Here is a 16545-nt window from a genome sequence, read left to right on the forward strand (position 1 = left end):
GGTATGGAGCCAGTGCTCTGTGCTCCTGCCCTGCCAGGGACGGAGCAGAACGAAGCCAAACAGGCAGGAGAAAACTTGTGGGATATCACTGGGAGCTGGGGAATAGGCTGCTTATCTGCAAGGAAACAAGTCCCACACTTCTGCAAGCTCTCCTGCTCCTGAGGGAAGCAAGCACTCCACTCCTGGGATGGGATGGCACCGACAGCAGAGAGAGAGCCAGAGGGAATCCAGCTCACAGAAACAGAAATGGCAAAACCCAAGCCCCCTCCAATACTTTACAGTGATTTTAGCTCATGTGAGCTTTCTGTGAGCTCACAAGGGAGTATTTGTTGCCACAACACAGTGTATTCTCCTGCCAGGCTTCTCCCTGTGGATCCTGCCCTCATTTCCAGCGTGCTGCTGAACACGTGTGTTCACGTGTGACTCGTGCAACAGAAAAGGAGGGAGACTTCCATCACCAGGGCACTGCTGAGACTGAAGTCAACCTCACAACTCCCAAATTACTTATACTGGGGCCAGCAATGGTCCCACTGAGAGTAAATACGGAGAGGTGGTTCTGTGGTCAAAGGGTGAGGCATGGACCCAGACCTGGATCCATGCTCAGTGTTCCCATCCTCACATCTGACCTGGGATTCACTGGGACAACAAAGGGCTCCATTCCCTACACAACTGAAAAGGGTTTGGAATCACTCACAGGAGGGCTCAGGAGGGTTAGTGATACTGGATTTGTTCGCTCCTGGTCTCCTTCCACAGTGGACAATTCAGGAAGCCATTAGTACAGGAAGGTGTTTCAAAATGGGGAACAATCTGTGAATTATTACTCTACTTGAAGGTACCTTTCTGGTCCAGAAAACACTCAATAAATTAGAAAGATAAACCCCACAATCCAAATGTGCCGACCTGCAGTTTTCTGAAAGAAGCTGTTTTTCAACTTATTCTATCGGATCTGGCGGAAAAAAGTGCCAGATGTTCTTACTTCAGCTTATATATACCAAAAACATACAGAATAAGCAAAATCACGCCTTACCAGGGCATATTAATCAAACTAATTAAAGAAATCTTTCATTTCCACCCCCCTGACAAGCCCTCCTTCAGCAGCAGTCGCTCAGAGATTCTGCCTCACAAAAAGGGCCCTGGGAGCAATTCCTGCTCCCCAGAGCGGGGCCGGGTCAGACACACACTCGAGCACATGCTCGTGCACCTGCAGAGGTGCACCTACAGCTCGGATCAGCATCCCCACCTGAACTACCAACACTTCAAAATAAATGCCCGGAAACCAGAATCCCAGCCAGGGATGTGAGGACGGAGAGACGGCGCAGCAGAGCCAAGGGAGGCTCAGGGGTAAGAGCTTCGTTACCAGCATTATTTGTGTAACCTACATTTCTGCTGAATCTCCAAGATTTTGGGGACAGGGGATGTGTTATCTGTTTAAACAGATCACCAGGAGGCTTTACATATGGCAATGACCTTGTAAAATGAAGGGATTCAGCAGCATCCGGGGCCCCTGCACAGTGAGGTGGGAGCTGACAGAAGTGACTCACTCCTGGGTGACAAACCAGCCCCTTTTGTGCAGCATCCTCCTCACCTTCACTACAAGTGCTCCAAAAGCTCTATTAGCAAACCCCACCGACAGAAAGCATAGACCTATGAAAAACAAAAGCTCCCCCGTGCACATTGGAGAGGACTCACCCAGTCTGCTCCCAGAGATCCACTGGGAGAAGGAACCAACACACCAGGGAGTGACAGCGACAGCGTTTCTCTGTTTTCATATCACATTTTTGGGCTGCCTGCGAGGAGCTGCCTGTTTTTTCAAGGTCACCACGCTGATTTTAATTCTGCCTGTTGTATGCAGACTGCTTGGCTATGGAAATGTTGCATTTTGTTCTCCCGTTTCTGCCTTTCCTCAATTAACATTTCCAAACAGTCCCACAAGACTTGGAGCACTCCCTGCTAATCACTTCGTTCTTGCATTGGGGAAGCAAAAGGGGTTTGGTTTCATCAGCTAAATAGATTCATAAGCAAGAACTTATTCAAGGCTTTTAGGGTTTCTTTCTGTTCAGAGATCATCAGGATTTGTGCTAATTTATCTGTCACTCAAGCTGGCTGTCGGCAGTGACAGTGAGATGGCAAACTGAGCTCGTATTAAAATGACCTCACTCTCCTCAGCACAGCTTCAGCCAGGCAGACGACGTGGTGTCTCTAATACAAGCTCATCCCAGCAGAGCTCACACCCCCCCAACTTCTGCAAGTGTAACAGAACTATTATAATCATTTAGAAAAAGTCCTTAAATATTTGCACACTTTAATATTTGCACACTCTCCCTTTATGTTTCCTGAAGAACCTTGCAATGATCAGAGTGGCTCTGCTGATTTCCTCTGCCCTCTCCAGTACTGCTGTGGTTTAATTGCATTGTTATTGATGCTCTTCAGGACTAAGTGAATGGGAAGATTTTTCTTTTTAAGACAGAGACCATTAACTGCAGTTCCACAGGAAGGAAATACCCCATTCCTGCTTGTAGTCCTGCCCTGGACGCCACACAGACACCTGTGAGATCAGCACTGCCCTCTTCCATCTCTGTGTCTCTGCTTTCCCACCCAAGGCACCGGGATATCAGTCTCTGTGATCTGCAAAATCATCCTTTACTGTGCCCCAGAAAGCTCAGCTGGTATTTGTAAAGCTACTTAATACCCCCTGTGTACAGGTGCCACAGAAAACACGTGGGACTGAGCCCTTCAGTCAACGTCTCCTCTTGTTACAACCTGTCCCAGGGCTAATCGAAAGGAGGCTGGAGAAATCCAGGGCAGAGAGGTCTGGCTGTGCAGGGCTCTCCCTCTGGGCACAGGGAATTAAGTGATTTCTTTACACATGTTGGCGATGAAGACAAGATACAAATGAGTTTACAAACAGACTGTCCTTTGCAACGCACTTTTAAGTTGATATTTCATGTAAAGTCTGTGTAACTAGAGATTCCAAACTAATTGCTGTGCTGTGTTTGCAGCCCTTACTGGAGGTTGGAGGAATTTTTTTTCCTAATTAGTATTCTTATTGAAATTTGTTTGTAAAACAGGAAAGTAAAAATGCCAATCCCTCTCCTGAGTGCTGCTGCAAGCTGAGCCTCTCCCCTTCTTCAGAGAAAGCATTCACAGACATCTCTTCCTTGGGTGCATCCCATCCAGGGCAGCTGCTCCCTCCGTCTCCTGCTCTGGATGCAATTTTCATTACGGGTATAAAATTAAGCAATAAGGTCTGACAGACAGTACAGAGCTGGGCAATTATTCCAAGCCTCAGGTGGCATTATCCAGCGTGAGGCCGGGGGCAGGATGACTGTAACCACCCGAGACGTTCCATAATCGCCTGGAAAAGCGTGGCCAGGAGCCTGATTTGCTATTCCGGCCCGGAGCCCGCTGGGACACGGGGCTCACACCGGCCTGGCCACCTTTATTTTACACTTCACGTCAGGTGCCCGCGCGGTAGCGACAGGCGCCGGCCAGGAAATTAAAAGACAAGGGAGATGGATCCAAGAATTGGCAGCTTTTCCTTTTCGTTTGGTGTTTATTAACACCAGGGCAAGGAGTGGCACGGAGCTGGGAGAGCCTGGGGCCATGGGCACGGCACCCTGGGAAAGCCACAGCCCCGGAACGGTGTCACCCTGTCCCAGGGGACACACGGTCCCCATCACCTGGAGAGAGCCTAAGGGGGAAAAACTGGTGCCAAACGGGAAACTGGTGAGAAGTGGCCACCCAGCCCCAAAAGCAGCTCTTCCCGTGCTCCAGTTCATCAGCCACAGTGATCCCAACTCTCCCTTTGGTTCCATCGGGATGGAGGAGAGCGGGTGACACGGTGCAGAGATGTCAATGTTTCTCTGCAGCGTTGCAGCCATTAATGTGTTTAGGACATGAATATTTATAAGCAGGGATGTAATATTAAAAACACACACATATAAAATATTAACATGGCACATGTCATCGCTGCAATCCAAACAGACAGGTGTGACTGATGGCGTGCACTGATAGGTCTGTAAATGGTAAATAATATTAACTAATGAATCTTTGCAGCCCTCACGTGAAGTTTAGAAGCAAATATTTGCTTAAAAATTGCTCTAAACCTCTTTTGTGCAGCTACTGCTCCCCCCCAATACTCTGGAGAAAATAAACACTCTGTCATCAAGGGTTAAATCTCTCCTCCTTGCCAAGCCTGGGTCCCTGGGAGGAATTTCACGGTGAGGGAACGGTGTGGAGCCGGCGCTTCCCGCAAAACAACTGCACTCTCTGGAGTCCCATTTATGAAGTGATACAGCTGACAGGGGAATAAAAGCCCGTCTCATCTCGGAAAGCAATAACAATAACACTGCCTCCATTTATAGCTTATGTCACATTTTCCATCCAAAGCCCTTAAAGCACTTTATGCTCTAAAAAAAACATCAACACCGTGTCTGTGGATGCTTCCCCAAAATCTACGGGTCAAACCTGCTGGAGCAGCTCTCCCTTACCCCATCCTCCTAAAAGCACAACTCTGTGAGCAGAGGGAAGGCTCCCTCTGAGCTGTTCTAACGATGTTCAGAGTGATCACCAGGCTGCTGCCAAGAAAAGCTACATTCAAAATGACCAAATCAGGCAATTATTTTTATATATTTTAACTACTCTTTACTCAAAACTGCCTGGGGATGTATTTTTAAATGCACATGACCTTGCCTGGCTTGAGGAAGATGGTGATAAACAAATAATTGCAGCTACTTAATTATATTTATATCTCATCTATAAAAATGTCAATTATAACTTCAGAGATCAGCTCCAGAACTGAGGTTTTGGCAGCTGGACAAAACACAAAAGGCTATTTTTCTCCTCAGAAAAGCCTCCTCCTTTGCCAAGGCACAGCCAATATCTCACTAACAGCATCACTCCTGTCTCTTCCAATAAACACAACCATTATGCCAACTGCTTCCACCTGGACAATTACTTTCATGCACTGAAATCTGCTACATGGACACAGAGCAGACATGAAGCTCAACCCTCACCGTCCTCCTCGAGAGTGGAGTCGGTGGGAAGGATGGGAGAGCCCTTGTGCTCCTGGGTTTGGTGGGATGGGGGACACAAAACTTTCAGTCAGAGTTCTGCAGATTCAGATCAAACCCCAGCCTTGGGCACACCAGTGTCTGCGATGCCACGTGAGGGTGCCAGCAGCCTCCTGGTGTCCTACTCGAGGGCATGGTGGGCACCCCTTGGAAGAGGCTGGTTAGAGACCCAAAGGGGACCCACCATCCAGCCCCTGCCCGGGGCACCCTCCTCAGAGGCACAGGGAAACAACGACAACTCTGCAACAACTGTGAAAACTGAGCAATCCCAAAGCTCTGCCACCACCAGAGCCCGTCCTCGGGAGATGCTTCAACCCCCAACATGGAGGATGATGCCTGTATCCTGCAGACAGCCTGCTGTTCCTTAATTCTGTTTAGTTTTAAGATTAAAGAAGTCCAAATCACACGCTGTCACTTCCCTCCTCTCTCTGCTGCCATCCCGAGCCGTGCAAGAGGGTTAATTGATATGAAAATAACTCTGGGGGTTGGACAGCTTTGAAAAACATATAGTATTACACTCAATACCTGCAATTACAGCTTGGGGGATTCAATCACTCAAAATCTTGGGCTTTTTGCAAGTCTAAGACATGGGGCTGTGGTGATGCAGGTCCTGGACAGCTTCTGGGGTGGCTGATGGCTGCAGGCACACACCAACAACAGACACTGGTGGCGAGCAGCCAGGGCTGGGACCGAGAGCATCCCACTGAGACGTGGAACCAAGCCCCTTCCAGTGCCTAAAGGGGCTCCAAGAGAGTTGGAGAGGGACTCTGGACAAGGGGGAATGGCTTCCCACTGCCAGAGGGCAGTGTTAGATGGGATATTAGGAAGAAATTTTCCCCTGTGGGTGAGGACCTGGCACAGGTTGCCTGGAGAAGCTGCCCCATCCCTGGAAGTGTTCAAAAGTCAGGTTGGATGGAGCTCCGAGCAACTTGGTCTATGGAAGGTGTCCCTGCCTATGGAAGGGGCTTGGAACATGATTATCTTTGAAGTCTCTTCCAACCCACACCATTCTACACTTAACAGTGGCAGAAAGGGGAGGAAGGAGAGCTGCTGAACTGATTTATCAGGGGATACTCCACTCCATTTTCCTTTCCACAAAACAAACAGCCTGGAAGGGCTGAGCCCACTCCTTCACCCCTCCAGTTCACAGACTTTGATCTAACCCTCCTTTCCTCCCTCTTTCTCCTCAAGCAGCCCACTGTGTCCTGCTTTGCTGGAAACAACCACCCAGGCCCTGCCAGGCCCAAGGGCACAGCACCCGCCCCGGCTCCACGGCACATTGATATGCTCCCTGGAGCTCCCCTCCATAATGAAGTTAGAAGGACATCATCATCCTGCCAGGCTCCCTCCACCCCCAAAGATCAATAACTAATGCTGAACTCCAGATTTTATCTGCACTTTGCAAGGGTAACAAAATAACACCACCCTCTTTTTTTTTTTTTCTCCTTTCCAATTACTGAATCCTTTCAAGATTGACCAGTAATTTTCAGCTCTATGAAATTTTAGGCAGTGAAGAAAGTGATGAAAGTGATCTGCCAGAATGCTGTGAGAACTTTTGTGTGTGGTTTTCAGAAAAGTGCAGAAGTACAGTACAGGGTACAGAAACAGAGGATCATCAGCACTTTCTTTCCAAGAAGAAATGGTATCTTTACTAAACTGACTCAGGGATACTTGTCTTCCAAGTGCAGGTTCTTTGCATTCCCACTGTCACAGCTCAGTGGCCAAGCCAGGAGAACCCTTGGAAGGAGATATCCCAGTGATTCTAGGCACTGCTTTGCCTACAATACTACAAAAATTAACCACCCCTTCAGTTAAATACTCCCAGATTTTACACCCTGCCTTTAATATGGCTGAACAGATTGGCACGAAACACAACAGTTCTTAATTTTCCTTGTTTTCTTATTTTCCTTTGAGAACGTCCAGGAACAGACACTAAAAAAGATGGCAGCAGAGTCACAGCCCAGCCAGCCTGAAAGCATCTTTAAGGTTATAGAATCATAGAATCGTCAAGGTTGGAAAAGATCATCAAGTCCATCGCAGAGGCAAAGTGCTCCATCCAAGGTATGGAATTTTATTTTGGGTAGGGTTTTCAAGCAAGGGTGAGCAGTGATGAAAACCCCTCTGCCTGGTTCAACCCCTGCATTTCCACCCACCAGTGCTGGTCCTGCGTGTGCAGGCAAGTTACACACTCCCCAAATACATACCAGGAGCAACACACACGTGCCAGAATTATGTCAACAAACCCTCTCAATTTGCTTGCAAGGAAATCTCTCTCGCCTTCTAGCAGTGAATTTTAATCCTTTTCCCCTCCCATGCCCAGGATGATTATTCCAGGCATAGACTAACGACAGCAAACCACAGCGGATATTTTATCTGCCATTTCTCTTTCCCGTGGCTAATTTGAAGATACAGATTGCAACCCACAAGTGGTTTTAAGAATTGCCATTAACACTGTTGCTGCACAGTACAGCATTTTAAACGTGCTTCCAACACAATCAGAACGCCACAATTTGTAAAATCTGGGGTGATTTTATCGAAGATCGAGGCGGCAGAACTCGCTTCATCACCACAGCCCTGAGCCAGTTCATTAGCCTGATTAGCTGTAGCTACCTGTGCAGAGCAGGAAAAAATGCCAGAAAAGACTGGATAAATTCAAGTGTGAAGATCAAGAGGACTCTTACTCTGCCTTTTACATTCAATTCCTCCTTCTACCTGTACTTGGCAGAGGTAAAGACTCAGAGCTCAGACCTTTCTGCCCCTCAGCACTGTCCAGGTTTCACCCACTCACAGGAATTCTGGCTAATCCCAGCAAATAAGCAGCATTGTCCTTCAACCAGCAACGGGGTAAGCCTGTTCCCTGGGATACAGCCTCCCAAACAGAGCTGAGATTCCTGGGTGCCAGAGAACTCCCTTCTTTGCCAGGAGTGGGGAGGGAGGCTCAAGCAAGTGGGACAGACCCAGGTATGGAGTCTAACTCTGGTGGAGCATGGGGGGTGGGTAACATTACCTCCACCCAAGGGCATTCTGGAGCCTGCTTTTGGTCTTTTGGGGCTCTTAGTTCCTCCCCCCCTAGTTCTCATGCAGGAGCTTATACCAGGATGCCAGCGTGGATCAAAATGTCACGGCTTTCATGCAGGAAAAACAGACTATAAAAAAAAATTAGCCAACAAAATAAATCCACAGAATTTCTGGGGGGAAAGAAAAGATGATGTTGCCTCTCATTTTCAATACACAGTGGGGAGAAAAAGCCCTTTGTGGAAAAACCAAAAGGTTTCATGGCAAGCAAGGTGCCCCCCCACACCTGCAGCCCTCAACTTCAGCAGTTACAGACCCTTTCTCCAGGTAAGTCAGTGAAAAGGTGCTTCTGGAAGAGGAATCCGTCCTCTGGGGCTCATTACCCAGGTTCACACCTGATCACAGGGTCCCTGGCACACTGCTCCAGCCTCCCCTCCGAGCACAGAAACGCTGAACCAGGGCTGTCAGAGCAGAGCTCAGCACCAGCAGAGCACAGACACCAACATTCCCGGTGCCCTCCCGCCTCGGGAAGCGCTTACGGCAGCACAGAGCAACTGGCTGGGGACAGAGCAAGGGTCACCTTGAGGAAGGTGGGAGAGACAAACATCCTGCCTGCAGGAAGCACAGGGGGGACTCACACACCACTGCTCCGCTTTGATGTCCCTGCAGAGTCTCCTGCTCACCCCAGCACTGGAGCCTGGTCAGGGCAGGCACAAGGTGTTAAGAGAACACCAGTGGGCTGGAACAGGGCTTGGGTAGGCACAGCCAAGTGGGAACCAAACTCCAGGACTTGGGACATTTCAGCAAATGGAGACTGTGCCTGTCTGTCTCAGGACAAACCTGCTGAGTGTGTCCCTGGCTGGGACCAGAGCCCTCCCCGACCAAAACTCCACATCAGGCAGCTTTTAAATGCAATAAACAAGGTGCCAAGATCCTGAATGGAGAAAGGTATTTATGGCCTGGTTAAGGGTGGTTTTGCACAGATGGGTGGAAAATTCCTGGATAGAAAAGGAAGTTGCCATGGGTTGAACTTTCCAAACTATATAAAAGTTTTGAACAGATCCCTTTTACACAGATGGGCACTGGCTGTTCACAACACCTTCCCTGGCTCGAATGAGCTTATCTTCCTAAGCAAGTCTTTTGCTCGCTGTGGCTGCATTTTCCAGGGTATTACAGTCCCTGACTTCAGAGAGGGATCAGTGCCTGGGAGGGAGGGAATGCTATCCCGGAGGCTTGCCTGGCTCACTCAGCCATCCACACAAACTGAGTTTCTTGTTACAGCAAATCTCAGAGCTGTGAGTGGTTCAGACAGCGCCGGGAGGTCAGTCAGGTCTCATGACCCTGTGCCGACACAAAGGTGAGGCAACTCCCTGGGCTGCCCCTGTCTCCCCTTCCCAGGGCTCCCATTCTGACCAGGTACAGGCTCCTTCCCACCCTCTGGCAGCCTCCCCAAACCACTCAAAGCAGCCAACACATCCGTGCCTCAGAGAGCCACCAGATCAATCCAGAGCCCCCCAAAGAGGTCGGAGCGTGAGAGGCCACGGGCAGAGCTGGCGCTGCCGTCAGCGCCGTCGCACAGGGGCAGGAGCCAAACACACCATGCTGAAAATCAACCTCGGTCACAGAGGGGGGAACAGGGTCCTGGAGCCTGTCCCCAGAGCAGCTCCTGGTGCCGCTGTGAGAGCCCAGGCACATTCCCTGCTCCCAGGGGGATGCAGTGCTGCCAGTGCTGGCTGCCGGGAGCTCCGCGGCTGCTGCGGCGGGAACGCGAACGGCTCCCAGAGAGATGGAGCAGAGTCATTTATTTCCACTGAAAGGAATGGCCATAACAGTGAAAATAACCCTCAGCTCGTTTTCACAGAACTGTACAAGTGATGATGAAACCTCATTTCTCTCGTGAAATATGTGGAGGGAAATTCCTGGAGATCCTGCTTGTTCTGAGCTACACCGCCGGAGGACGAGCAGTCCTCACTCAGCTCCAGGACTCCAGCACGCCTGAAACCCCAGCAGAGGGGTTATCACCTTAATTTCCTGGTGTTTCAGCTTAACTGGCCTTATGCCCAGCTTAACTAATGCCAGCCACCTCAGAACAAACCCACTGCTTCCCAGCAGCCTCAGCACAACCAGCTCCATGGGCTTTACTCTCTCCAGGGAGCCTGACAATGGTCCTCCCAAAGAGAAGTCATTGGACTGAGCAGAAAAGCCATTTCTAACAAGAAAATCCTTCCTCTGCAACCTCCAGGACAGAGGAATTTAGCACCATGGATTTAGCCACCAAATCACCACGCTGACACTGATTTTTGGCTGTTCTCTCTTACCTCTATGCCTGTTGGTCGTCTTGTCAAACATTAGCATGGCGTCCTCTACCTGCAAGACAAAGAGGGGAGATTTGTGCTTTAACACACTGCTGAGGGTTGGAACACACGACACACACACCAGGACGGGGGACACGGGCAGGAGCAGCCTCCATGGAGCAGATCTCCTTGATTTCAGCCAGTCAGTTCCTCGTTTTGGAAACCTGGTGCTTTCATCCCCCATCCTGGCTGACACCTGATCTTAAAGCAGAAAAGCGAACACTAAAAGTGTCCACCCTAAAAAGCCAAATATCTGAGCAGTTCTTCCATCTCACACCAATCCCTGGCTGTGCCTCATTTCCCTTTTGTAGGGAGATAAGGAAGGGTCAAGAGAGGAACCGTGGATACAAATCAAGCCCATGACTTCTCCAAAACAGAGTCACTGTCCTGGCTGAGAGTTACGAGGTTAGAAAGAGGTACGAACAGGGTAAAATCTGGTCAGCCAAGGAAGGTATTCAGAGGTTTTCAAAAGGACTTTTGAAAAGCTGGAGGAAAGAGGGGAGAGGGAGGAGGGAGAAAGTTTAATTCGCATCAGGCTCGGCATTTCCACTTCAGAAGAGAGATGACTGATGAAACGTATTGAAGTGCAACCAAATTGCTTTCAACTTTCATTAGGATTTGCATGATTTATTCCACCTCCATTTAATCTGTGCAGCCACACCTAAAATTTTACACTTATTGCAGGAGGATGTTGTGCTGGGGTTGATTTCCCAGCATTATCACACTTTGAGCTGTTGCTCTGAGGCCGCAGGAGCGGGGGCAGGTGGGTCCCACGCACCACCAGACACGTCCTGGGCAAGCTCTGAGAAGAAATTACAGACTTGCAATTCCCTGTTGTAAACTCAAGGCTGATGAAAACCTGTAACCACTCAACTGCAGAAGGTGTTGCAGGAAGGGAGATCTTTAAGGAAAAAGTTTTATCCTTTACAAGACTCCAATCCTTGCCTGGGGGACGGGCAAGGAGTGGAGTTTGAGGTTTTTTGATTTCCCCCCCCCCAGTAATTTTTATGTACTTACTTGTGTTTATATTCTGGCTTTCTATAAATCATTTGTTTTAGCTAAGTGAATTACAATGCAGTTACACACTCTGCTCACCTCACACAGTGCCACCAAAGGGTCCTCCTGTCCCCCCAACCATCCTCTTAGGCAGGGGACAAACATTCAGCCTACGACTGTGTAAAATTACCATCTCAGCCTTGGCTGGGCAGAGAGAGTTTGGGAAGGTGGTAAAAACAAAGTCTGAACTTCTCTTAACTACAGGACAAATATTTTCCAGGAAACAGTGAAAAGATACAGCACAGCAAAACCTTACGTGATGCCTAAAATTCATCTGAAAACCTGTCTCTGGTTAACTTGTTCTTAACTTTTCGATCAGAATGACTTTCAAAGAGTGTTAGTGATGGACTGAGGGGGTGCAGAACAGCAGATCTCCAGATCCCCATCATGACTGAGACCTAAAGATGCTGATGCACTGAAAAATCCAAAGCGCATTAAGCACGGAGCCCCTTGTCCCTCTGTCTGTCTTCCCTCTGAGGAGGAAAACTCACCAGGATGAGCAATCCCAGGAGGGAGATAAGGACTGTGCTGCCCTTCACCCTGCCACTGCTGCTTATCTCTGCTTCACGGCTACATTTGCTCAGCAATCTTTATTTTTCATTCTCACAGGTCCTGGCCTCACTGGAACCAAAAATTACATGTTGCACCTCCTGCTGTTTCCTGGGGCATCGCAGCAGCAGCGCCTGGACCCGGCGTGTGCCACCCACCCCCTGTCCCCACTCCATCACTGCTGCAAAAGGTTTAACCTGGGACTCTTCCCGTGTAACTTTTCTGCCTCAAATCCCATCCCAGAGCCCACAGAGCTCCTGGATGACCGGGAGCAGAGACCCAGCAGCCAAGGGAGGTCCCATGTCCCCTGACCAAGAGGCTGATGCTGTGTGTAGGATCTCCAGGCTGGACCCACACTGAAAGGGCTGTCCTGCCAAAACGACACCTCCTCCTGAGAGGACATTACTGAGGACTTCCAAAAAGGCTGCTGTGTTGGTGTCAGGGGGAGAAGACTTGTCAGATGAGGCTGTGACTCTGCCCTCACTGCAGCATGGCCGTGTCTCAGCCCAAGGTCTCCCAACCCCTTGGGCTCAGCTGCAGCAGCACGACTTGAACCTCTTGTGCAGCCACATCCTGCTCCTCCAAGGGCTGCCAGGGCAGAGGAGGGACTGGTCCTGGCACCAGGACTGAGCACTGAAGGGTGAGGAGCTCTGGGTGCAGCTCCTGGCCCCAATGGGATCTGCAGTTCCATTCCCTTCTCCCACCTGTCGAACGCTCCCCATGGACACACGTCCTCTGGGCAGACACCACTTTGTGCCATGTGTACCAAGGCCCCCTTCACTGGAATGATGATCTTGGCAGAGATCTTCTTTATGCAAATAAATCCCTATTACTGCATGGGCTAACCTGGCAGGTTTCCAGCGTGCTGGCTGGGACCCTGAGGAGCACAGGAATCCCGGAGCAGGAGCTTCACCCCTCCAGCACTGACCCCTACTCCTGGGATCAGGCCCGGGCAGCAGCCCCCTGCAAAAGGGTCAGCCCTGCCAGTCCACAGATCAAACCTGCACGGGGGAAGCGGCTCTGCAGCCGAGTTCAGCCGTGGCCCGTGTGTGCCTTGAAGAAAAAATAATCAGTGGGGTGTTCTTTGAGCCAGCTGGTGCCCTTTCAACAATGTCTAATTGGTTATCTTTTCTCTTTCCTAAGGTCAGAACATTTTATCTCCGTCTCTGCCCTTTCTGAGCTTACCCCACCCTGCGTTATTTTTTAGGGCAGCCATTGTAGCAGAAGAATAGCCTCTTTCCTCCATAGTCCAGTGACACAATGAGACTTCTTGAAACCTCCTGAATAGATAAAGTGCAGCGGCAAAAGGAAAATTCTATTAACGCTTTGCAAAATAAAACATCTAAGAGCTGGTTAGACAAGCAGGAGAAGAAAAATCAATATGGAGAGGGCGGCGTGCTTAGAAAAACTTTTCACCAGTCGCAAAAAGGTGGCGAGGGTATGGGAGGGAGGGGGGGGGAAGAAACTTATTAATGCAGAAAAAAACCATCAATGGTATGGAAATCTGGCAGAACAGCAAGAACTCAAACTAGAAGAATTTGAATATACAAAGGGCTGAATAGAATGAGCAAACCACACTGCCTCACACACACAGCCCGTTTCTCACGGTTCTCTGTGAAGCAAACACAAGCGGCTTGTTCAAGTTTTCATCAAGGAGAAATAAGGGACACAGTCAAGGTAACCGGCAGTAAACCCTGTAGTAAGCAAATTGATCCCTGTTTCAGGGGAAGGGAAAAAAAACAACCCACAGCCGAAACTCAAGTGCATTCAGGAGCTGTGGCTGCACAAGTTAACCCCCTCCTCCAACCCGACGCTCCCGCGCTCGCCCAGAATTTTAAAGATGCTCAACTGCAAGTTTTCCGGGTCTCAGCTCAAAACACCCAGCCCACATCTTGCTTACAAAAGAAAAGGAAGGTTCTTCCAGGGATAGAAGCGAGACTGGAAGACAGAACTGCCGCCTGCAAAGCTTGGCCTTTACCCCACGTGCTGCCAGCCAGACCCTCAATCAGCCCATTCCCAGGGCACAGCAGAACCAGCCCCCAGCCAAGCCCTGGATTCCCCAGTGCAGGTGTGGGAGGCTGAGCCACCTCCACCCAGCACACTCGGGAACCAGCTGGCAACCCAAAACCTCAATCTGTTTTAGATGTAGTATGGCTTGACATGGAGGCTTTAAAGGAGCTGCTTAATCTGGACTAATTCTGGCCATGAAGTGAGAGTGTGCTACAAAATGAACAGTCTTAGCACTCGTGGTAAATAAAAAGAAGAAAACAAAGCCTTTCCAGAGAACACCGGTTACAAATGGACACTTCAGCCCCACAGACTCCCCTGTCCCAGCACAGCCCATACATACAGCCAATGCAGACCCAGTTTCTTACATAAAGCCCAACTAATGGGCTTCAGTTTATTTAACTTCTTTTTTTTTCCAATCCACTTGGGGCTCTGAGAAAAGGAAGGGCTCTACCACTTCATTACTCACTGCCTGGAAGGAGGAACAGGGGAGAATAGGAGGACAGAAAAGAAACCTGGAGGAGCCAAAGGCTTTAATAATCCTAACAGTTCTCAGGGTTATTTAAAATATGCCCAACCACTTCACAAAAGGCTCCACGGAGATAAATGTATTTGATTTTCTTCCACTTTAATGGAGGCATACATTTAAAGCAACAAAACCAGAGTGACCTAAATAAAATGACTATTAATTGTGCTCAGAAAGGCTCTGAATTTAATGCAAGTGATCTAGCCCAGCACAGGAACACACAGCATTCTCCAGTCACAGCTCCCACTTTCCTCTTTGGGATTTTCAACTCCTCTGTTCCACGGGGCAGCAGGAGCTGATCAGACCCAGCACAGTCCGTGGCTGCTCTCACTGTAATGAACAGGCTGAGTCTCCTGCAGAGCCCAGCAGTGGTTCCAGAACATTCTGGAGGATGGTGCTGCCACCAAAAGCGCGGGTGACCAAAGCAGGATGTTTCCTGGAAAACTTTACACCTCATCTTGTATTTCTCCAACTGCAGGACGCCCACATGGACCCAGCAGACCCAAAAGATGTTCCATGAACACGCACCTTGTGAACCCAATGCTCATGTACAAGGGGCCTCTGTGCACAGGAGCAACACCAGCCACCATTCCACATCTCCACGTTCTGTTTTTTCCATTTGAATCAAGGAGGAAAACCTCCACAAAATGAACTACCATAACTACACCAAGGGGACACCCAGCAGTCTTTATGCCTCACACTCCTCATCCAGCCCAGGGAGGTTTTTCCTGATCCAAACCCTGAGTTTCTGACACATCCGTAAGAGGCCAAGATGCTCCTGCACTCTCCCCGAGTGTCCCCCCAGGATGGAGGGGTTGTTTCCAACGCTCCCAAGCAGATTTGGCACTCTGTTCTCCATCCCTCCAATGTAAAGAAGAATTAGGGCAGAGAAATGGAATTACACAGGTAATGGAACACGGGCAATTCCAGTCGGGTCCAGGGAGGGAAGGAATTACCAAAGGATGACATTCAACCCCACACAGTTGGGCTGTGCCTCCACTCCCTCGATCCCCGACTTGTGAACTTTACAGATCTATCGCTTCTTCTGGTCTCCCAAGAAAATTGTGCTGGATATTCTGGTCTAATTCCTCAAATTATTTATCCACACTGCACAACTCCTCCAATATTTTGCTTTCTGAAGCAGAAAAACCTCTTAGCTGCTAGTAAACTGTCAGGTGCTGTTATTTTAAATGCGCGTGTGAAATCTAAGCGCTGGCAACGCGCTCCTGCAGATTTACAGCCTCCCCCCACATAAATTAAGACAAATGCCTATTGCACGCCAGACAGTTTGAAATGGCTCTCCTACACCAGGCCTCTGGGCTTGACTACAACAGAATTAAACAGAGAAACAAACACTTGAACCTCTTCCCCTCTTTCTGTGATGCCCACCTCCCTCCTCCCCACACGGCTCTGTCCCCTGCCCAAAGGCACCCCCAGGTACCCCGATCATCACCCAGGTGTCTCCAGCACCGTGTCCCACCACACCAGAGCACAGCACTCCAACCCAGGGCATGGCTGCTCCCTGTTCCACCACCCCACCACGCTCATCCCATCCTGGCCAACGCTCCAGGGAGCACAGAGGGGACCTCCAGGCTGGAAGCACTACTCCAGCCCGGCGAGGTAGCCCTGGCTCCCAGCTGCCTGCTGAGGGATTCACCTCCTCTGCGGACCAGGCAGGATTTGGGTCGTGCTCCCAGGGGGGCTGCAGGCACAGGGAGGGCTCCCTGGCTGAGCAGTTCCCAATGTGCCGTGGTGGCTGACACACTGTGCACCGTGATAACAATCAATGCCACACTGTGCAAGCACAAATTCCAGTGCTAGCAATTTTTCCCCCCCAGCAGTCAAGGCTTTAAAAAGTCTTCTTCAGCAATTATAGCTAATAAAACTACAATTTTATTCAACACACACATATCATTGTAACTAATTTTGCTCCGTCAGGGCTGAAATTAAAACAGTCATTCAATCA

The 16545-nt window shown here is 49.6% G+C and overlaps 1 protein-coding gene across 16 annotated transcripts in view; it reads right to left on the reverse strand.

Moving 5' to 3' along the window:
• Positions 1 to 16545, reverse strand: part of MSI2 (musashi RNA binding protein 2) — a 224684-nt gene that overhangs the window by 79266 nt on the left and 128873 nt on the right. For all 16 annotated transcript variants that reach the window (XR_004360399.1, XR_004360398.1, XR_004360397.1 and 13 more), the window contains exon 7: positions 10406 to 10454. Coding sequence is in view for 11 of the 16 variants with exons in the window: in XM_032707177.1 (XP_032563068.1) it covers positions 10406 to 10454 (49 nt within the window). In the remaining 5 variants the exon portion in view is untranslated. The remainder of the gene's footprint in view (positions 1 to 10405; positions 10455 to 16545) is intronic.

The sequence above is a fragment of the Chiroxiphia lanceolata genome, chromosome 20 (assembly GCF_009829145.1).
Source record: "Chiroxiphia lanceolata isolate bChiLan1 chromosome 20, bChiLan1.pri, whole genome shotgun sequence".
NCBI lineage: Eukaryota > Metazoa > Chordata > Aves > Passeriformes > Pipridae > Chiroxiphia > Chiroxiphia lanceolata.